We start from the raw sequence: 23224 nt of genomic DNA, 5'->3' as shown, positions 1-23224 counted from the left end.
CTCGCGAGAACGAAGGACTTCAGCTTTCGGCTCCCAGCGTTTCCGGGGTAACAGCAATGGCGTCCGTGGTGTCTGAGCGGCTTTTCTCGTTGGAGCTACTCGTAGACTGGGTATACCTTGAAGCCTGGCTGCCGCAGCCACCCGTGGTTGCGGAGGAGGAGCAAAAGGAGGAGGAGGGAGAGGCAGCATCGTCGCCGCTGCCCTCGCGCAGCCTGTGCCCCGCGGTGGCCTTCCGCCTGCTGGACTTCCCCACGCTGCTGGTTTACCCTCCCGCCGGGCCCGCCGCCCCCTCCCAGGAATCTCGGCCTGGCCTGGTCAGCTTCCGTCGCGGCAAGTCCTGTCTCTTCCGCCTGCAGCCCGCCACCCTGCACCGCCTGCTCCTTCGGACCCCGCTTTACGCCTTGCTGCTGCAGCTGCCCCCCGGGCACCCAACCCCTGCCCCGCAGCTCCTGGGGTCCTGCAGCATCTCTCTGGCCTCGGCGGTCCACAAGATCTTAGGGTCCGCCGCCCCCGGCAGCTCCCAGAGTCATCGGGGAAGTTTCCCGCTGTGTAACCAAGACGGGGAGCGGATTGGGGACACTGCCCTGGGTTACCGTCTGACTGATCTGGGAAGCAGCTTGTTGGGCCATCTGGAGCGGCCAGTCGCTTCCACAGGAGGTGGAGTGGAGGGTATGGAGGTGCAGAAGTCAGTGCAGGTCAGTCCCCAAACCTGGCAGGAAAATCAGCAGCTGCAGCAGCCAGACTCAGAGCCAAGTCCAGGAGAAGCCGATAAGCCTCTGGTGGATGTAAAAATCTCAAGGGCAGGGAAGGATTTGAAGGGAAGAGCTTTCCATAGCAAGGCTGACTCTGATTACACGGATTCTATGGAAAATGGCAAAACCAACTCTGTTATGTGTTCAGAGGGTAGCAGTGAGAGGAGTAGCCCACCAAATCAGGAAGGCACAGAGATGGAACTTGAAACTAACATAATTTGCCCTCCTCCTCTGTATTACACTCATTTGACTCAAGAAAAGGCACCCCCTAAACTGGGTAAAATAACCATTGAGCCTCAAATTAATGCACCTGAGGAATGGGATGATGGTACTTTCCTGAAAGAAAACCTTGTAAATCCCCCAACACATACTAATCCTCCAGAACATACAAATTCTGCAACAGGTGAGAGTGGTCCAGTGCTTGTAAATCCTGCACGCATTCAGGATACAGGAGCAAGTAGGCAAACTACAGATCATCCTCCAACTGAACATAATAGAATTAATACTATAAGGCAGCTGCCTTTGTTAAATGCTTTGTTGGTTGAGTTGTCCTTGTTATACAACCAACCCATGGCAAGCCCTACTCATATACATCCTCACTTAGCCTGGTTATATAGAACTGAGGATAAGAAGTCACCAGAATCTTCAGTGAAATCCACCTGTAAATCTGAATCTAAGAAGGATAAGCTTTCTGTGGGGGAAAATGAGAAGTCAATGAGTCTTCAGTATAAAAAGAACCAAACTGAAAACCTTAAGAAAGGTAAATATTTTGAAAAGAAAGGTGGTGCCCCCCCCAAAAGAGTTTCAAGGGGAAGACTACTTTATGGCTTAACAAACACACTTAAACTACGTTTAAAACAAAAAAATCCTAATATGTTGGTAGAACATGAAAAGAGAGAACAGTATAGAAAAATGCAAACACAAATGTTAGGTGCAAAACTCAGAATTCCATCATCCAAAGTTAAGATACTAAGTTTTGCTGAACTGTATCAGAAGCCACCTGAACTACCTAAAGAAAAGTGTTTAGAATCAGATGCATCTTGTGCTGAAAATAGCAATACCTCAAAGCAAATTAGTGTAGTTGATGATGACCCTAACACAACCAAAGAAACTAAACTGAAACGTGCAACTGAAAAGACAGCTGATTGTGATGAAAATAGAAGCAATAATGGTTTTTTGGGAGAAATTGTGAGTCCTGCAAATTCTGTCATCTCAGAAAGGTTTATTCGTACAAATATTTTGGAAGGAAAAGTGGAAGTGAAAGTCCAAAGTCCAGGTGTTTTCCAGCAGGTTGCAGTAGTTGACAGAATTGTAATAGATAAAGAAATAGATGACAAGCAGGTCAAAATCACTAGTGATGACATTCTAACTGCTGATATCAATGAAAACAATCAAACTACAAGTAGTTGCTCTGACAGTATCTCAGAACTAAAGTATTCAGATGACTTCACCAGCCCTTGCAGTTCTGAAGACACCAGCAGAATTTTACGAGCTCGTGATAGCAGTCCAGGGACAGAAAATCCAAAACACAGTCAACGTACAAGCAAGTCCAGTGAAACAAAGTTGTCCATAAGGAAAAACAGCAGTGAAAAGAGTTCTGTTCTTAGCCCACCTTTTTCAGCTGGATCTCCAGTACTCTCATATAAAAGATTTCCTGTTTCAAAGACTCAAGATAAAAGTTTGGAGGAAGCATCTTCCAGTGATTTCTCTTCATCACACTGGACTGAGGAAAAAGAAAACCAGAGAGACCAAAACAGTATGCATAATTTTAAAGTTCTAAAGCAGGATCGTGACATCTCTGCTAAACCTAAAACAAGAACAGTTTGCAAGTCCTCAGAAAAAAGCCAGTCACCTCGGACATCTCAAGTGAGTTCTTACCTGCCTTCTAATCTGTCGGAACTAGAACTTAATGTCCTGGATAGCAGTACTTTAGATCACTTTGAAGAAGACAGTGATGACCTTGGTTCACTAAACATTTCCAAGCAATGCAAAGATATTTGTGAATTAGTAATAAACAAACTTCCAGGATATACAGTGTAAAAATATGTGCTTTTAAATAATATTTAATTTGTTTTATAATCTGTGTGTACTATTAGTGAAACAATTTTAATAGCTGTACATAATTTTTAGTACATAAATTAATGTGAATAATTCTTTTTCAGAATATAAGTGTTTCGTCATTCCTTTGGGGTTTAGGATTCTGCCACTAAATCTGACAAGACTGATCATGAGATGATCTTATAACGTAGGTAAGATTTAAGTTGTTTAACCTTGTAAAAATAAAAGTATCTTCCTAAACTGCCCCTATTAAAGTATCCTAAAGCTGACTTCATTCACACCATTGAAAACTGAAGACTGGTTAACAAAGATACCTTCAAATTTTAATGGGAATAAATCATTTAATGGATATAGAAGACTTACTGTATGAGACCCAGAAAGGTACAGAAGAATTTAGGGTATAGCTACTGCAGTTATAAGGGCTTACCATTTTATTTAGATGTGAGTTCTTTAGGGAAATCTTCCAGGACCCATATGCATTCCACATCTCTAATAGGCGGAATCCTTTTTATATGCTGTCATAGTGCTCTGTGTACCTTTTCTTAAAACCACAATCTGGGTGGCTGCTTGGTTAATGTTTATCTTGTGCTAAACCTAAGTTCTGTGATTGAAGGGACCATGTCTGTCTGAGCAGCAATATGGTCTTAGTACCTGGCACAGTCTCTGGCATATGGCTGGGGTGCAATAAAAGCATTTGTTGAACAAATAAGTGATGGCCGTACACTTAACATACCTAACGAGAGAGGTTAGAATTAAGCAGTAAAACATGCAGAAACCTAAAAAATATCCTTCTTGGATACTGGCTATTTGACTACAGTATTTTTGTTTTGCTGAAACACCTTTTGGTGTTCTCTGAAGTATTTGGAGAAAGGAGCTGAAAAAGGTGTCTTCCTATACAGTTTATTGTATAGAAATTCAGTTTATTGTCATTTCAGCCTTTTCAAGTTATTTTTAATGTATGATAGTTTGTTCCTATGAAATCTAGTGATCGTTTCTTTATAATTTCTTCCATTGTTTTTATATTTAGATCTTATTCTGTGTGCAGATATTTACATGTATTTTCTTCTGTGTTATATTTAAATTTTACACTTAAGTTTTAATATAGCTAATACTTTTGGATATATGAGGTGAGGTCCTAATTTTCTTAAGTAATTAAATAATTATGTAGGTATTATCTTGTCTGATCATAATAATAGAATTTAGTTAGATGGTGAGATGAAGAGACTATATTTTGAGGAGAAATATGAATAAAGAATAATGATGGGAATGAACACAATGTCACAATGTACTCATGGGACTGAGAAGACCTTATGTGATCTTGATTAGAATGGTAGAGTCACACTAGAGTGGTAGAAGAAAAATTTGTTGAGTAAGAAAATACCAGATTGTAGGAGCTTCAAATGTCAAGCATACCCATAAAGTCCTAAGCAGTAAAATCAGTATTTTAATGTATAAGTGAGCACCAGTAAGTAGTCATGACATTTTGAATATTTTAAATTATTGAAATAAACTTTTAGAGATCCAGAAATTATACCAGTGAAAATTTTGGAGTGTGAAATGTTTTTAATGGCTATGATCTTACTTTTTTGGTAAATAGAAAACATAGTGTTTCATTTCACAAAATCAAGCTAATTTACTGCTAGATGCTGCAGCTGGCTACTCAGATGACATCATTTTGGCCTGCAAATTGTTAGCAAGTTTTCATTATCATGGAGGAAACAGAAAATATAAGCAATATTAGAATAATCAGAGAAATAATTCTTTAAAAACTGAGAGTAAATTGTTGTGCATGATGAGAATGGGTAAGGAAAATGGTGAATTCAGTATATTTAAGGTTCAACAAAGACTAAAGAACTTTAAATTACAAAATTGAGTAGCTAAATAAGCTTCTCTTTGAATTATTCCATGAACACCTATTTCTAGAATTGTGGAGGTGGTGGTTTTTCCAGCTTAATTCTAATGAAATACCTGTTTCATGTATTTAGCACTTCCTGTTTGAATCCTATATTCAAATTGTACTTCATGTTTTAATTCTAAAACCTGTAAACTTAGTACTTTAAGAATGTCATAATAGATACTACTCCTGAAGCCTTAATTATCTCCTTAAATTACTTAAAATCATTGACACATGAAATAGTTGTTTTAGGTTAAAAATGAGACGAGAAGGATCCAGCAAGTCCTGGCTCACAAACTGTCATTCTGTACAAGGATCAGATATTTTAATCTAAATTAAAACATAAATAGCCCGAAGGATGGCTATATCTCTTGGTCCAAGAACAGTTTATGACTAGGCAAATATAAATATTATGTATCTAATAGACAGATACAGATATTATTTATCTTATTTAGATGTTGCTTTGTTATGAAATTTCTTTGCCTTGCCAGCAACACACTGTGATAATTAAAAACTTGTTTTTTAAAATTGATAGTCTTTTCCTGAACTTTCAGGGTCATAAATAGGGAAGAGTGTCACTTAATTGTAAAACTGAGCTGCTGCAATCCAGCTTTTCTGAGCAGCTTAGGTATCTAAACTGCTGTGTTAGGGCTACCTCTCTGTAATATTAAGAGGCAACTGTCAACAATGACAAGTTCTTTGAACTTATTAAAGCAGATTCAAAGAGGACTGTGCAGATGCATATGTCCAATTTTTTTTTTTCTGGAGTCATCTGCATGCTATTCATGACATTTCTAAATACAAAGAACAGTGATACTGAACTCTTAGGCACTTGTGGCTCTGTTGAGAGCCACCTGTTCACATCTTGATTAAATTAATTTTTCTGCCTGTACAAGCAGTGCGTTTATTATGCAGTCACATTTAGGAACCAAATTTTATTTGTTACAACATACAGGTCAAGACTATCAATTAAAAAAAACAAGGTTTTGATTATCACATTGTGTTGTTGGCAAGGCAAAAAAATTCATAACAAAGCAACATCTAAATAATATTTATATTTTATTTGTCTATTAGATACATAATATTTATATTTGCCTAGTCATAAACTGTCCTTGGACCTCGAGATATAGCTGTCCTTTGGGCTATTTATGTTTTAATTTGGATTTAAAATATCTGGATCCTTGTACAGAATGACAGCTTATGAGCCAAGACTTGCTGGATCCTTCTCATTTCTAACCTAAAACAATATGAGGGTAATTTACTTGGTCAAGGACCAAAACATTTTTAGTGTTTTTCTCCAGAGATCTAACTGTCATGCCAGGAAATATTAGACCTCAGAATGAGCTTTATTAGGTTGGAGTGCCAAGCCACAGTACTAGAAATATTTTCTTATTTTCCAAACATTTCTCATATCTCTGTTATACAAGTAATATGTATATCAATTCTAGAAAAAATTAGAAAATTCAGATAAGAAAAAATTTTATGTGCTTTAAAAATTTTAAATTTAAAAGGAAGGTTATGGTCCTTTCCTTTCAAAAATCCCACCAAAATGAGAGAAGAGGTATAAAAATTAGAGTGAGTCCCAGAGAATAAGGAAAATGCTGGTGGTGGACAAGATACTTGGAGGAACTTCCAGAAGAGACAAAGCAGATGGAATTAGGTTGCTGAAAAATTGACTGGAAATCTATTCTTCAACATAGCTCAGGGAGGTGCTGCTGGAGAGATGAGAAGATGGTGTTTTCTAACAAAGCCCAGAGATAAACATCAAATTCAGTGAGCAAATCTTAAGAAGGAGCAGGTCATGGGACACAAAGGGTAGAAAGCAAACGCTGAGTGTGATGGAGAAGCTGGGGCTGGGCTAAAGGTTATCTACTAGAAGAGGTGTTGGGACCAAAGAGAAAAAATATTTTTGCTTTGGATGGCAAAACATGTTAGCAATGTCTTTCTCAATTTTATTGGAAAGACCACTAATCCTAGTGGCAAATTAAAGTGTTAAAGCCCTGGTCTTTGGAGACAGGTGGGTGGTGATTACATCTTTGGTCATGCTATGTATTTTTTTGACATTATTTCTTCATTATAAGATTAGTTTGGGGGTTGAATCAAATAACATTTATCTAGCATATATAACAGCAAATGCGCCTGGACTGTTGGTGTATTTAATAGTACAGAAAATGTACCATGTATCTGTATTCTTGCCCTTCGGGGGATATATTTTCAATAAAACCTCAGTCAGGAAGTCAGCTCTTCCTTCCAAAGGTTAAAACAAATGTTTCATTTGACATTGTAACTGAGTAGGAGAACCCTTGACAACAGGAATCCATGGAAAGTTTTGGGCTTTAATAAGAATGTTTGTGTTTGTCCAGCAGCAGGCCAGTGCAGGAGATCAGACAAGCTCCTGAGTAACAGTACAAGATAGCAGCTGAAGGCCATAAGGTAGAAAGAAGGCATGTGCAAGGGGACAGGTCCACAAACCACTAAATGAGGGAGTTATTACAGGTTCAGAAACCTATACTTGCAAACTTGACTATTCAGGATACTTTGTCTTATTTGTTTATTTTTTGTTTTGTTTTCTTCTTGGTTTTAATATAGTTCTCCTTGAACTATATTGTAGCTGAGCCATAAGAACAAAAGGATCTTGTAGTTGAGCCATAAGAGCAATAGGAAGTGGATTTGGCTATGGCTCATAATTGAGCTGAAACCCTAACAGAGGAGCAGTAAACCCCCAGGGTCTACATAGTGAAAGACAGAAAAAAGATCCAACCCCTCTTCTGTCCAGAGATTTCTCCTTCAGCTATTCTCCCCAAGAAACCTTGGAGGGTTTTGCCTTTTGTTTCATTAAGGGAAGCTGCTCAGATTCAGAGTTTCACACCCAACAGTGGCCTGGAGGACTGTGTTTCCTTAATTGTGATGTTGATGTTAATGCTGAGGAGAGAATTGGGGCAGGATTTGGATTCAGAGTGACATAAATAATGGATTGCTTTATATGTGGAAGAGCCTGTTGTCAGCAGTGTTAGTCTGAAAATGATTGCTTGCATATCCAGAATTCTTAAGGGTATTTCCACATACTTTGGACAGTATTTGTTAACCTGAAGGAGGAGATCTTTCTGATCTGGAAATGTTCAAGGCATGAACGCTGGCGTTGTGTCAGCAAAGTTCTCCATATCTCCCTCTGTAGTGGCCAGAAGCCAGGTGTTTAGGGAGGCACATTTTTTCTTTTCAGATGGCACGGCCTTACATTCCAGTGCACCTTATCTGAATCTATGATTTCTTGCTACTCTCTTGCTACTTCACTGATCACAGCATGAGCGCATACCGTCAGCATCTAAGAATCTATGTGAGAGGTGAGATTTCACTAAAAGAATGGCCTTTTCACTGGAAAATAGGATTGCTGGAGAAACAGAGTATTTTGGTCTCCGTTAATGTCATTAATTTAATCCTAATGCTTCCTGACACTGATTAGCACCTTATAGCTGGTGAAGGACTTCCACTGTCTCACTTCATCTTCACGAGCACCCCATAAGTTGTTAGTATAGATGAGAAAACGGAAGCTGTTTTTCTCATTCATTGCCTTTCTCACTTTCTAGAAAAACCAAAAGACTGTTGGTCTAAATCTCAGGAAGTTAATGTTTCTTCAATACTTCTATCATTTCCAGAATCAGAGTGGATAGCAGTTATCTATAAAGTTCCAGTTTGAAACATTATAAGGGATGGGATGGGGAGGTAGGTGGGAGGGGGGTTCAGAATGGGGAACACATGTAAATCCATGGCTGATTCATATCAATGTATGGCAAAAGCCACTACAATACTGTAAAGTAATTAGCCTCCAACTAATATAAATAAATGAAAAAATAAATAAAAGTAGGAAAAAATGTTTTTTAATTAAAAAAAAGAAACATTATAAAGTTGTGTTGTATTTTAGGCCTCCCTATTATTTTTATGTATTTTAATTTTATCTTCTAACTTAGCTGTTTTTACTAAACTAGAAGTATGCTCTCCTGCATCAACAAAGAAGTACCCACCTCTATGCTGAGAATATGATTATACTGAATCCTGGTGTGGTATTAAAAAGTAGCTGAATGACTTCCCTGGTGGTCCAGTGGTTTGGACACTATGCTTTCACTGCAGTGGTCATGGGTTTGATCCCTGGTCAGGGAGCTGAGATCCCACATGCCACAGCCTCCCCAAAATAATAATAAAAAGCAGCTGAAATTTTAGACAAGTCAGAAAAGAAAGCTTGAATACACAGGAATGTGGAGCCGGAAGATACTTTGGAAATCACTTAGTTCAGTTCCTTCACTTAATAAATAAGGGCTGTGGCCCTGAATAATGAAGTTTGTTAGCTTCTTGCCCCCTCTTTCCATTTGAAGATGCCACCTCGTGTGTTAAACCGGGATCACTGCAAACCCAGTCTGTGTGTCTGGCAAGCTTTCTATAACATTCATAGTAAAAACACTAACCAAAAATGAACGACTTAGAGATGTGGGAATCATACTCTGTGCCACAGGGAAGGCATTTGTGTTTGGGATCAGACAGACCTGTTGGAGTCCTGGCTTCACCTCTTAGCTGTTAACCTTGGCAAGTCTCTCTGGAGCTCAGTTTTCACAGCTATGAAATGGAGAAATGAATCATCATAGTGAACGTCCATTGTGAGTTTCTTAACAATATTCACTGCCTTTCTACTACTACTGTGTAGGTCAAGCCCAGGTAGGGGATGTGTACCAGAAGAGGTGATTCTGATGGTGAGATACAACAGTCTCAGTCTTCCTAACGCATGGGTACCACCTACTTTTGCCAAAAACTGGACGACTGACACCTGCGTCCTTCTAACTAAAGAGATCGTGAACCCGCTGGCCTCCTGAATTGAACTGCTCATCTCCACGTCAGTTCGGTGCTGTACTTCTCCCTCCTTAATGGACTTTGCCATTGAAACCCCACCTTCCATTCCAGGCCCTGTTGCCTGGTCCTCAACTAGAAGTGAGGAACCCAATTAAGTTACAGAAAAGGAGATAGATTCTTGACAGCTATAGAGTAGCAACAGGTATGGCTCTTCAGAAGCAGAATACATCAGAGGAGCTGTCCCATGCACTTCTACACCCTGAAATATGTACATGAATTGCCATGGGTTAGACTGCTGGTGGGTGACCTAAGGAATGCTCCAGCCATACTCCATATCCCCCTGAAGAGGAGGGGCTCAGAAAAATGTTCATAGGGCTGGTTTCATGGGAATGCAGCCTGTGCGATTGTGTAAACCCTGTACTCAGAAGAGCCTCACACTGGGTTTAATGCTCTGCTGTTGTCATGTTGAAATTCTCCATTACTTTCCCTTTGAGCTTGGGTTTTTGAGTGACGTCTAATGGGATAAGAGGACATCCACATTAGTGGGGGAGATGTGTGCCATGTGTGTGTCCAGTCTGGTTTCTTCCCGTCCTGTTCACATGCAGCTTTCCTAGACAACTAGCTTCTACTCAGGGCCCCATTAAGGAAAGCACAGCTCATGGTTTAAAGTTATCACTGTCTTGAAATTCTTAACAATTTTATCTTTGAGTTTGTGTTGTGCAAACATACAAGTGGGCCCTAGGAAGCTGTGAATAAAGCTAGTGGAGGTGATGGAATTCCAGTTGAGCTATGTCAAATCCTAAAATATGATGCTGTGAAAGTGCTGCACTCAATATGCCAGCAAATTTGGAAAACTCAGTAGTGGCCACAGGACTGGAAAAGGGTCAGTTTTCATTCCAATCCCAAAGAAGAGCAGTGCCAAAGAATGTTCAAACTACTGCACAACTGCACCCATTTCACATGCTAACAAGGTCATGCTCAAAATCCTCCAAGCAACAACAGTACATGAACTGAGAACTCCCAGATGTTCAAGCTGGATTTAGAAAAGACAGAGGAACCAGAGATCAAATTGTCAACATCTGTAGGATCATAGGAAAAAAGCAAAGGAATTCCAGAAAAACATCTGCTTCGTTGACTATGCTAAAGCCTTGACTGTGTGGAACACAAACTGTGGAAAATTCTTAAAGAGATGGAAATACCAGACTACCTTACCTGCTTCCTGAGAAAACTGTATGCAGGTCATGAAGCAACGGTTGGAACTGGACATGGAACAACAGACTGGTTCCAAATCAGGAAAGGAGAACATCAAGGCTGTATATTGTCCCCCTGCTTATTTAACTTATATGCATAGTACATCGTGAGAAATGCCAGTTTGGATGAAACACAAGCTGGAATCAAAATTACCAAGAGAAATATCAATAACCTCAAATATGCAAATGACACCACCCTTATGGCAGAAATTGAAGAGGAACTAAAGAGCCTCCTGATGAGGGTGAAAGAGGAGAGTGAAAAAAATTGGCTTAAAACTCACCATTCAAAAAACTTCAGTACCATTTTTCTAGATTCCATATATATGTGTGTGTTAGAATACAGTATTTTTCTTTCTCTTTCTAACTCACTTCACTCTGTATAGTAAGTTCTAGGCTCATCCACCTCATCAAAAAACTAACATCATGGCATCTGGTCCCATCATTTCATGGCAAATAGATGGGGAAACAATGGAAACAGTGACCGGCTTTATTTTCTTGGGCTCCAAAATCACTGTGGACAGTGACTGCAGCCATGAAATTAAAAGATGCTTGATCCTTGGAGGAAAAGCTATAACAAACCTAGAGAGCATATTAAAAAGCAGAGACATTAATTTTGACAACAAACGTCTGTATAGTCAAAGCTATGGTTTTTCCAGTAATCATGTATGGATGTGAGAGTTGGACAATAAAGGATGAGAGCTGAAGAATTGATGCTTTTGAACTGTGATGTTGGAGAAGATTCTTGAGTGTCCCCTTGGATTCCAAGGAGATCAAACCAGTTAATCCTAAAGGAAATCAGTCCTGAATATTCATTGGAAGGACTGATGCTGCAGATGAAGCTCCAATACTATGGCCACTTGATGTGAAGGGCTGACTCATTGAAAAAGACCCTGATGCAGGAGAAGGAGACAACAGAGGATGAGGTGATTGGCTGGCATCACGAACTCAATGGACATGAGTTTGAGCAAACTCTGGGAGGTAGTGAAGGACAGGAAAGCCTGGCATGCTGCAGTCCATGGGGTTGCAAAGAGTCAGACAAGGGTGAGCGACTAAATGAAAACAACAACAAACATACCAATTCAAGTCTGATGGGACAGTGGTGTGTGCCTGAGTAAACAGGTACAATGTGCATATTTATCTCTTTGCTGCCCTATTTGCATACAGTGTTCATGATATCCAAGGGCACAGAATTCCAGGGACTCACAGTCTGTGGGAGCTCAGTGCAACTCAGCCTAGCACAGGTGAGTGCATTCCGTCTACACCTGGGCATTCTGAGAGGCCGGGCTCTCTTTGGGTGCCAGAACTGGTTTCACATACAGAAAGAAGGCAGTGCTATTCCAAAAAGTATGAATGACCGAGGAACTCCATCATATTTTTTGACTGGCTTGTGTTACTTCCCTATGTTAGTCAACCACTGACATTCAAAATGATGATACAGGAGAAAAGAGAGCAGCCTAGGGTTCCTTGTCCTTCCAGCTCCTCAGTCATCAGGAAGCCTATGGTGGAGGATGTCAGTGGGATGTGCAGGCATCAAGAAGTGGAACAGAAGAGTTAGTTTAGTTGGGACCACATTTCCACTATCTGCATGCCAAATAAATATTACATATTACATAAATATTACAAGATACCAGCTGTAATTTTGATTTCCACCTACAAGTAAATATTCTATTCATACTTAAAACTGACCTTTCAGAATGTAAAGATGAACAGTCAAAATTAGGTTAAAGATTTTAATTTTCCTTTACATTGAAATACATTGAACAGTGAGACAGCATTCTAAAATGATCCCTCAATGACTTATGCCCTTGTACAATCCTCACGTAGCAAGTCGGCAGGACCTGAAGTTTGCTTCTAACTAGCAGACTATGGCAGAGGTGAAGGAGTTTGGCAGAGGTAATTAAAGCCCCTAATCAGTTAACTTGAAATAATCAATGAATCAAAGTGAGATTATCCTAGGTGGGCCATACCTAATCAGGCAAGCCCTATAAAAGTGTATAGAAGTGAGACTTTTCTTCTGCTGACCTTGAAGAAATGAGCACTGTGAGTCCTGCAGCTGGAAAAAGAGTTCTGCCAACAACAGCCTGAGCTTGAAAGTGGACTCCAAGCCTCAGATGAGACCCCAGCCCTGGCCGACACCAAGACTGAAGCCTGTGAGACCCTGGGCAGAGCACCCAGCTACACATTACTGGACTCTTTATCCACAAAGACTGTGGGACACTACATGGGTGTTGTTAGAAGTGGCTAAGTTTGGGGGTAATTTGTTATGCAGCCATAGAAAGTTAATACAAACAGCCAATAAAAGCACCATGACAAGTTGAGAAAAAGACCTTGGAAGAAAGGGAAAAGTTTTATATTTTAGGCACTCCCTATTTTTGAACAGGCCCTGCATTTTTACTTTTCACTGAGCCCTGCAGATTCTGTAGCTGGCCCTGGCTGTTACTCCAAGCTTAGTGAGGCACATCCAAGGACTGACAGGCTTTCTGCTTGACTCTCCAGCGCACCCGGGCTTTGGCACAGCTTTTCTGGCCTTGCTGTGTATCATACTTGTGAATACGGGGCGGGGGGGAGGCGGTGGCTACGCGTTTCCTCTGTAGAATTGGAACACCATCTTTAAATTTTTAATTTTATAGTCTGAACTCAAACGCCTACATTTCACACTAATGACAAATTTGGCTTCTGAAACTTTTATATAAAATTACTCATAGTAATTCTTTGGGGGTAGAACTAATGTAATTCTGCATACAATATTTTTAATGCATAACAAAATGATTGAACAATCCATAACCATTTAGGAACTGTGTCCTATTTATTCTTGACAGTTAATTTCTAAAGTTTTTTTTTTTTTTAAGGACTGACTTTCTCCATAAGGCTTCTTTAGCACTAGTTGCAGGCTTCTGCAATAGTGCTATTTCCTCAAAATGGTTAGTTTTGTAGATGTTCTGGGTATATGTGTGTGTAACCACTTTGACCCACTTCCCTGTTTTGGAGAACAAATATAATAATTCTCCTATTCTAGTCCGGTAGGTAGTGCCAGCTCCACGTACTTGTGTTAACAGGAAATTCAACATCAAAATTTAATGAACTGCCATCCCAAAGGACCAAGGTCCTGAGACGCTTACTTCTTCTTACTTAAGTAAGATCTCTCCTGCTTACAAATGCCAGACCCACCTGCTAAGTAACTGGGCTTGGTTTTCAGCTGTCATGGTTTCTGTTGCTGTGAAAAAGTTTGGTGTCTGAAGACCAGTCCTCTTCCTGGTCTTGACTCCAGCACAGTTTGTGAGGGTGCAAGTTACTTTGGTTTTTGTTCATGAGTTCAAATGCACAGAGTGGCTGAATCTGGAGTTGTCTTAAAGCCTTTCCCCCTGATGATCGCTCTGTACAGAGCAAGGACCACTAGGACAGATGCTTACTTCTCTTGTCTGCTTTGGGGTCTTTTCCTCCCAGAGAGTTTTGACTGAAACTAGCCTAAGACATCAGAGTTCCTAATTAGTTCAAACATCTAAAGGGAAGGAGTCATGCATGGACTGGATTCTGCTCTTCTCTGAAGCCTACTGAATCCCACACGAATCTATTCTCAGTTTTCATCAAATCACAAAAATGATTTGATTCCTAAAGCCAGTGATTGTGTGTGTGTGTGTGTGTGTTAGTCCCTCAGTCATCTCTGACTCTTTGTGACCCCATGGACTGTAGCCCACCATGCTCCTCTGCCCATGGGATTCTCCAGGCAAGAATACTGGAGTGGGTTGCCATTTCCTTTTCCACGAGATCTTCCCAGACCAGGGATTGCACTAGTGTCTTCTGCATTGGTTGGCAGATTCTTTACCATCTGACCCACCAGGGAAGCCCCAGAGAGACCTTTGCGGTGTTGTGAGCAGAGTCCAAGAACATTTCTGGAGAGTGTTCTGTGTCCTGTTTTGGAAAAGTGGTTGGCAGTGCTGGCTTAAAATAATAAAGAAAACTCACTTTCCCTGTGCCAGGCACCTCCTACATGTGTATGTGTTGAGAATGTTTTATTCAGTTTTGTTTTCGTCTCTCATCCTTAGCAAGGAGCCTACTGCAGCCCCTTTCATAAAGTATACATTTAATGGATGCTGGTGGAGTTGAATTGAAACAATAATTAGAACTAGCATCTATTCATGGGGCTTCCCAGGTGGCATTAGTGGTAAAGAACCTGTCTGCCAATGCAGGAAAGGAAATGCGGATTCAGTCTCTAGGTGGGGAAGATCCTCTGGAGGAGATGGCAACCCACTCCAGTATTCTTGCCTGGAGAATCCCATGGACAGAAGAGCCTGATGGGTTATAGTCCATGGGGTCACAAAGAGTCGGACGTGGCTAAAGCGACTTAGCACATAGCACAGTATCTATTCATAGTTTACAAATTAGGGTCTGCTATACTCTGTCTGCCTCACCGCTTAGCTAAGAGTTCTGCCACACAGAAATCTGGGTGCTGGGGCCCAGGGAATAGTGACCCATGAAACTAACTTCATCCCCTTTAATCCTAAAGAATAAATCAAGGTCGAAACTCTTCCGTTGATTCCGCCATCCAATTCATTTGACTGATAATCCTTAGGTCCACTTGGGTTAAGAATGAGATGACCACAGACCAGGGAGATGCCCTGCACATCCTTGATGTCGCTCTTGTTCTTCAAATTTACTCTCAGATGGGTTATGCAAGCTGACGCCCCAGAATTCCTGGCGCACTTGTGTAGCGGATGTTTTCCTGGCTGACAACTATTCCAACATATGGCACCTCCTGAGAAACACCAGAAGACCGAAATAGTCTGATCTCCAGGCTTCGACTGCAGTTCTTGAAATAGCTTGGTTATAAAACTCACAACAAATAACACTTCCTTTGACACTCAGGGTGTGAGGAAGAGCTAGACTGTGGTGTGTATTTAGACCACTTTGTACCTGAATTTAAATTTTTAACGTTCTCTTTAGAGGCATGCAGTTTCACCGTGTGCATGTTAAAGAATAGCAATGCAAATGAATGTGTTTGGTCTCCAGTCTGTGGACTCATTCACTTGTTTTTATTGTGTAGCATTTTAAAGATTGAGAATAATTATGACGAGTCCTGTGTAAACATCACCCAGGTTTACCCCCATGCTGGCGTTATGCCATGCTCTCTCTCTCTCTCTGTCTCTCATAAACGAACATCAGCTACCTCTGAAAGCCCCTTGTGGGCCCTCTCCCATTTCTTTGCCCTCCCTTCTGAAGAGTAACCATTACTCTAGGTTACTGTAGACTCTTCCCATTCCCATGGGGGAGGGCATGTAGGTTGTTTCCAGATTTTTTTTTTTGTTGTTACCAATAATGCTGTAATTAACATTCTTATCCCTATGTGCCCATCTGCTCAAATTTCCTTAGGATTTTGTACCTGGAATTGGAATTGCCAGGTGCTATGGTATATGCATCTTCAGCACTGCCAAATCACTCTCCAAAGTAGTTGAACAAATCTACTGTGCTGTCAGCAGCATATGAGAGCGCCCTTTCTTCATATTCTATCACAAAATTCAGTGAAGACTCGACGTTTTAGTTTAGCTGCTCTGTCTAACTAGTGTAGCTTTACAGTAAGTACTGATCTCTAGAAAGGCAAGCCCACGCCCTTCTGTTTTTGAGTTGTCTAAGCCAGCAGTTCTCAGACTTTTTGAGCCCTTTACACTCTTAGAAATTGAGTACTCCAAAGAGCTTTTGTTTATGTGAATTATTTCCATCAATATTTACTAGCAATCAAAAATGCAAGGTTTTTTTTTTTTTGAGGTGGACCATTTCAAGGCGAGGATGGGATGCTTTGAGAGAATAGCATTGAAACATGTATACTATCATGTGTGAAACAAATTTCCAGCCCAGGTTGGATGCATGAGACAGGGTGCTCAGGGCTGGTGCACTGGGGTGACCCTGAGGGATGGGATGGGGAGGGAGGTGGGAGGGGGGTTCAGGATGGGGAACACATGTACACCTGTGGCTGATTCATGTCAATGTATGGCAAAACCACTACAATATTGTAAAGTAATTAGCCTCCAATTAAAATAAGATAAAATAAACTGTATTAAGAGAAAAAAAATAAAGTCCTTATTGAGTTTGTTACAGTATTGCTTCTGTTTTACATTTTGATTTTTTGGTCACGAGGCATGTGAGATCTTAGCTCCCCAATCAGGGATTGAATCTGCAACCCCTACATCAGAAGGTGAGGTCTCAACCACTAGACCACCAGAGAAGTCCCAAAAGTGTGAAGTTTTTTAAATGTGTAGTTACGAATCCATTTAAAAGTGTCACTGGTAAACCTATTACATGTGAGCATGAATAACACTTTTCAATAAAAAAGTAACTAATATTCCAAAACAAGAAGATTCGAATGGCACTGTTTTATATTTTTGCAATTTTTTTTAATGTCTGGTTTAATTCCCATAGCTGCTCCTGCATTCAGTCTATTATGATATTAACTATCATGTAGCCTCTGGACAATTCCAGAGTGAGGGAATGAGAATGAACATGGCAAATAATGTCTCAGTATTATTACGAAAATAGTTTTGATCTCTTAGACCACCCCCACCCCCGACACCTACAAGAGTCTCAAGGATCCCCTGGAGTCCTTGGGTCCATCCTTCAAAAATGCTGTTCTAAGCTATTCTTGGTTCTTTTACTTCTGTGAGTTTTAGGATCAGCTTATGAAGTTCCACAAAGTAGGCAGGTGTGTGGAATTTATAGATTAATTTGCTAGAACTGGCGTATTTATGGTAGTGTGTGTGTGTGTGTGTGTGTGTGTGTGTGTATTCTCAGTCATGTCCAGCTCTGGACTGTAGCCGCCAATCTCCTCTGTCCATCAAATTTTCCAGGCAAGAATAATGGAGTGGGCAGCCATTCCCTTCTCCAGGGGATCTTCTTGACCCAGGGACTGAAGCCGTCTCTGGTATCTCCTGCGTTGGCAGGCAGATTCTCTACCACTGTGCCACCTGGGAAGCCATTTATGATATTGGGTATTCGTAAATACACTACATTATCCTATAACTTTAAGCCCTATTGAGTGTCCTTCAATCATATTTTAACATTTTCTTTGTCAGTTCTTATATTTATACACTGTGCTTTAATTAGTCAATTTATGTGTTTGCTGCCATTGTGAATGGACTATTTTAAATGTGTTTTTGAAATTGGCTGGTTGCTGGCATATAATCAGAATCATGTTGATTTCTGTACATTGATGTTGGTTCCAGCAACCTTCCTAAACTCTTCTTTTTTCTTATGATCTGTCCATAGATTTTCTTGACATTTCTATGTAGGCGATCTCATAGTCTAGGAATAACAGTTTTGAAACTCTTATGCCTCTATTTTTTTAGGTGGAGAAGAATAAGGGCTACATTATGTTGGCAAGGACCTCTTCTTGTCCAATGTTGTCAGGAGCTGAGCTGAACAGCCAGGTGACAAGATTGTCAACTAAAACAAGATAAAATTACAGTCAGGCCTTACTGTCAATATAAGCAAGAGTCTGGGGGCTGGTCCCACCAGTGGTTGATTTTCCCTACAGAATGGTATTGAGTGAGTCAGATGTACCAGCCAAGAGGAAGGATCCTTTCATTGCAGTGGATACTCCCCCTTCCCCCCAAAAGCTTCCTGCCATTTATGGACCCAGGACAGCCAGGGGCGGGGAGATGGGGAAGGGGCTGGAACAGCACTGAATACTGTGTCAGAGTGGAGGGAAGTGTCTCCAAGCCGCTCCCACACCCAGGTGGTCTTGGCAGAGGCACCCGAGAAACACCTTGCCCAGTGCCCCGCAATAAGATGGCCTTTGATGGGCGTCCCAGAGCTGTGCAGGGGCGGGTGGGGGCTAAGTGCTTAACGGCGACTTTCTCCCTCCAGATCGTGCACCGCGTCTGCTGTGGGGAGGGCGGCTCTGCCCCAGGAGTCCTGCCGCGTAAGGCCTTGGTCGTCGCCAGGTGGGGGAGACAGGTGAGGGCTGAAAGACCTCACGTAGGATTTTGGCCAAGAGCTGGATTCCTCAAGGTTAAGTGAAGCTGTGATTGTGAGCACCCTTCTCTTATTCCTGACTTTAGAAGGAATGTTTCAAATAGTTCACCATAATACATGGCATTCATTTTAGGTTCGTGATAGATGCGCTTTGGCGTGGTTTAGCCGCTAGGTCGTGTCTGACTCTTGCGATCCCGTGGACTGTACCCTGTCAGGCTCCTCTGACCATGGAATTCTCCAGGCAAGAATACTGGAGTGAGTTGCCATTTCCTTCTCCAGGGGATTTTCCTGACCCAGGAATCGAACCCAGGTCTCCTGCGCTGCAGGCAGATGCTTTACCAACTGAGCCCCAGGGAAGCCCAGATACGCCTTCAGATGGAAGTTTCCTTTAGCTGTTTGGTTGCGATCATTGCATTTTATTTCTTAATCATAAATGTCTTGAGTTTTATCAAGCACTTATCTATATCTATTGGATGAATTATATGCTTTTTCTTCTCTTATCTTGATTTTACCAGTCTTGATTCACCCTTGTATTCTTGGTTCTGATACATTCTATTCTATACAATGTTTGCCAATATTTTGTCAGTAATTGCCCATTCTCATACTATTTTAGTCTACTTTCCACATCAGGGTTATAAGAGCCTTGAAAAAATAAATCACGGAACTTTCTATTTCTGTTCTATGGACTGGCTGGGATGAGATAGGAGTGATCTGACATTTAAGGTTCGGTAACAATTTGCTTGTAAAACTATTTAAGCCTGGAGTTTCTTTGTGGTAGACTGTTTTGCTTAGACTATTCGGGGGTCCTGGTGTTATGTGATTAGAAAAGCCCAGTGGATTTGTTGCTTAAACAATTTAGTATACCTTTTATACTGCAAAAAAAAGTATAAACATGTTTAATTAAAGCTTTTGTGCAATTTTGAAACGTAAAAAGGGATTCAGGATTGACAGACTCACCTGATTAACCTCCCCACTGCACAGAGGGTATCTGCCCACTTTCTTCCTTCCACTCTGCTTTCCCGTCTTAAATTCCTCCACATCACATTCTTTGGGGTATTCTCCTTTTCTGGACTCAGAAACAATCTTCTTTAGTTTATTAAATTTAAAAAAATAATTTTTATACATTCTATTTGCAATTATTACAAAATATCGACTATATTCCTTACACTGTACAGTACATGCTGTAGCCTATCTCACACTCAATAGTTGGTGCCTCTGACTCTGCACCCCCATCTTGTCCCTCCCCATGCCCCTCTCCCCTCTGGTAACCACTAGTTTAAACCAATCTTCTTTTTAGGCTCCTTTCACACTGCATCTAAAGCTCAAAATTCCCAGCTCTCACCCCTGCCTGTCTTTTCAGTCCGTCCCAGATTTTCCAGATAACTCATCTCTCCATTGCTTCCAGTACCACCTAGATGCTGATGACATCGGGATTTTAATCTCCAGTTCCAGTCCCAGAAGAGTATCCCCAACTTAACAGGTACAGAATGTAACCTGATTTCTACCTGCAACACAGTTCGGGTATTTCTATGTTGCTCTTTCTAGGCCTGCACCTTAGCATCCGCCCACCAGCTCTCTCCTCCGGCACTACTGCCTTTGCAGACAAACTGACTTTGGCTTCAGTTTGGGGTCCTTCAGTAGCTGCACAGAGGAGATGGGCCGGTGGGAGGAGAGGGTCGTTGGGATCCCGGGTCACTCCTCGGCAGTCGTGGCTCCCACTCTGCCCTCTTTGAGTCCCAGGATCTTTTCAGCTGCGGATGCTGGCGGCTCCTTCCTTGTGGCACCGAGGCCCTTACCATCGCTGTGGTCCCTTTGAACTTGGCCAGTCTTCCTAAGTACTCCCTTCATTCAGCTTTCCTCAGTCACCCTGTTTGAGCGTAGAGATGCTGACTGAGGGCACTGCCCAGCATTAGTCAGCACCGCCTCTCTGGCTGCTTCAGACAGAGAACCTCCATCTCCTCCTCCCATCTGCCCCCACTGCCCTCCCCACCCCCTCCCGCCCTGTGGATGCTGCTTCCTGCACACCCTGAAATGAGCCACGTCTCCTCTCCCCGCAACTGAGGAGCAGCCTCTTTCCCAGTCTCCCCACAAAAGTATAAACTTTTGCTTCTTTCAATCTATTCAGTGCGAAAACACGAGTTACGTATTTCTTCACTGCTTAAACCTCACTAATGGTGTTGTCTTAGATTTTGAGTTAAATCCAAGTTCCTCCTCACAGGTCCACAAGGTCTTGCATGACTGGACCTCTGCATGCCTCACTGAAGCCATCACACATGGCCCCTGGCTGCCACACTATGCTCCTAGCACACTGTCCTCCCAGTTGTTCCTTGAATTCGGCAAGCTCATCCACACCGCAGGACCCTTGCTCCTTCTTTTCTTTGTAGACGAAACTCAGGATCCCCTCCGTAGAAAACAATGACTGTGCCCTACATATGTGCCTTTAAAAAAATTTTATTGGAGTATAGTTATCAATGTTGCATTAGTTTTGGGTATGCACCAAAATGTATCAGTTATGCATATCCATGCACCCACCCTTTCTTAGATTCTATTCACATACAGGTCATTATAGAGTACTGAGTTCCCTGTGCTGCACAGTAGGTGCTGCTTAGTTACCTATTTTATATGTAGTAGTGTGTATATGCAAAGAAATCAATGCATATAAATCATTGATCACTGCAAAGAAATAGAGGAAAGCAATAGAATGGGAAAGACTAGAAATCTCTTCAAGAAAATTAGAGATACCAAGGGAACATTTCATGCAAAGGTGGGCATAATAAAGGACAGAAATGGTATAGACCTAACAGAAGCAGAGGATATTAAGAAGAGATGGATAGAATACACAGAAGAACTATACAAAAAATATCGCAATGACCCAGATATTCATGATGATGTGATCACTCACCTACAGCCAGATATCCTGGAATGCAAAGTGGGCCTTAGGAAGCATCACTACAAACAAAGCTAGTGGAAGTGATGGAATTCCAGTTGAGCTATTTCAAATCCTGAAAGATGATGCTGTGAAAGTGCTGCACTCGGTATGCCAGCAAATTTGGAAAACTCAGCAGTGGCCACAGGACTGGAAAAGGTCAGTTTTCATTCCAATCCCAAAGAAAGGCAATGCCAAAGAATGTTCAAACTACCACAGAATTACACTCATTTCTCACAGTTCAGTTCAGTTGCTTAGTCATGTCTGACTCTTTGTGACCCCATGGACTGCAGCATGCCAGGTCTCCCTGTCCATCACCAACTCCTGGAGCTTACTCGGACTCATGTCCATTGAGTCAGTGATGCCATCCAACCATCTCATCCTCTGTCGTCCCTTTCTCCCGCAGGCCCTCAATCTTTCCCAGCATCAGGGTCTTTTCAATGTGTCACTTTTTCACATCAGGAGGCCAAAGTATTAGAGTTTCAGCTTCAACATCAGTCCTTCCAATGAACACCCAGGACTAATCTCCTTTAGGAATGACTGGCTGTGTCTCCTTGCAGTCCAAGGGACTCTCAAGAGTCTTCCCCAACACCACAGTTCAAAGCATCAGTATTTCAGCATTCAGTTTTCTTTATGGTCCAATTCTCACATCCATACACGACTACTAGAAAAATCATAGCTTTGACTAGATGGACCTTTGTTGGAAAAGTAATGTCTCTGCTTATTAATATGCTATCTAGGTTTGTCATAGCTTTTCTTCCAAAGAGCAAATGTCTTTTAATTTCATGGTTGCTGTCACCATCTGCCATGATTTTGGAGCCCCCCAAAAATAGTCTGTCACTGTTTCCCCATCTATTTTCCATGAAGTGATGGGACTGAATGCCATGATCTTAATTTTTTGAATGTTGAGTTTAAGCCAGCTTTTTCACTCTCCTCTTTCACTTTTATCAAGAGGCTTTTTAATTCTTCTTCACTTTCTGCCATAAGGGTGGTGTTATCTGCATATCTGAGGTTATTGATATTTCTCCCAGCAATCTTGATTCCAGCTGTGCTTCATCTAGCCAATATTTTGCATGATGTACTCTGCACATAAGTTAAATAAGCAGGGTGAAAATATACAGCCTTGATGTACTCCTCTTGCTGTTTGGAACCAGTCAGCAGCCGTGAAGAGATATCCCACGTCCAAAGTAAGAGAAATCCAAGTAAGACAGTAGGCACTGAGAGAGGGCATCAGAGGGCAGACAGACTGAAACCACAATCACAGACAAATAGCCAGTTTGATCACAGGACCACAGCCTTGTCTAACTCAATGAAACTAGGCCATGCCGTGTGGTGCCACCCAAGGGTCATGGTGGAGAGGTCTGACAGAATGTGGCCCACTGGAGAGGGAATGGCAAACCACTTCAGTATTCTTGCCTTGAGAACCCCATGAACAGTATGAGAAGGCAAAATGATAGGACACTGAAAGATGAACTCCCCAGGTTGGTAGGTTCCCAATATGCTACAGGAGATCAGTGGAGAAATAACTCCAGAAAGAATGAAGGGA

General features: G+C 41.5%; 1 protein-coding gene across 3 annotated transcripts; it reads left to right on the top strand.

Annotated features, from left to right (window-relative positions):
* Positions 1-13: 13 nt before the first annotated feature.
* Positions 14-20212, top strand: MAP10 (microtubule associated protein 10). 3 transcript variants are annotated; one of them, XM_043477106.1, is made up of 3 exons: positions 14-2618; positions 2915-3001; positions 20158-20212. In XM_043477106.1, the coding sequence occupies exons 1-2, from the start codon at positions 57-59 to the stop codon at positions 2960-2962; spliced, it is 2610 nt and encodes an 869-aa protein (XP_043333041.1). In that variant the 5' UTR covers positions 14-56; the 3' UTR covers positions 2963-3001; positions 20158-20212. The 3 variants fall into 3 exon arrangements, with proteins under 3 accessions (XP_043333041.1, XP_043333042.1, XP_043333040.1); XM_043477107.1 differs by lacking the exon at positions 20158-20212 and adding an exon at positions 15452-16595; XM_043477105.1 differs by lacking the exon at positions 20158-20212 and having other exon boundaries at positions 14-4353.
* The last annotated feature ends 3012 nt before the right edge of the window (positions 20213-23224 follow it).

Source organism: Cervus canadensis, chromosome 8 (assembly GCF_019320065.1).
Source record: "Cervus canadensis isolate Bull #8, Minnesota chromosome 8, ASM1932006v1, whole genome shotgun sequence".
NCBI lineage: Eukaryota > Metazoa > Chordata > Mammalia > Artiodactyla > Cervidae > Cervus > Cervus canadensis.
The sequence above is the reverse complement of the archived record's forward strand: the minus strand, read 5'-3'. Positions and strand labels throughout refer to the sequence as shown.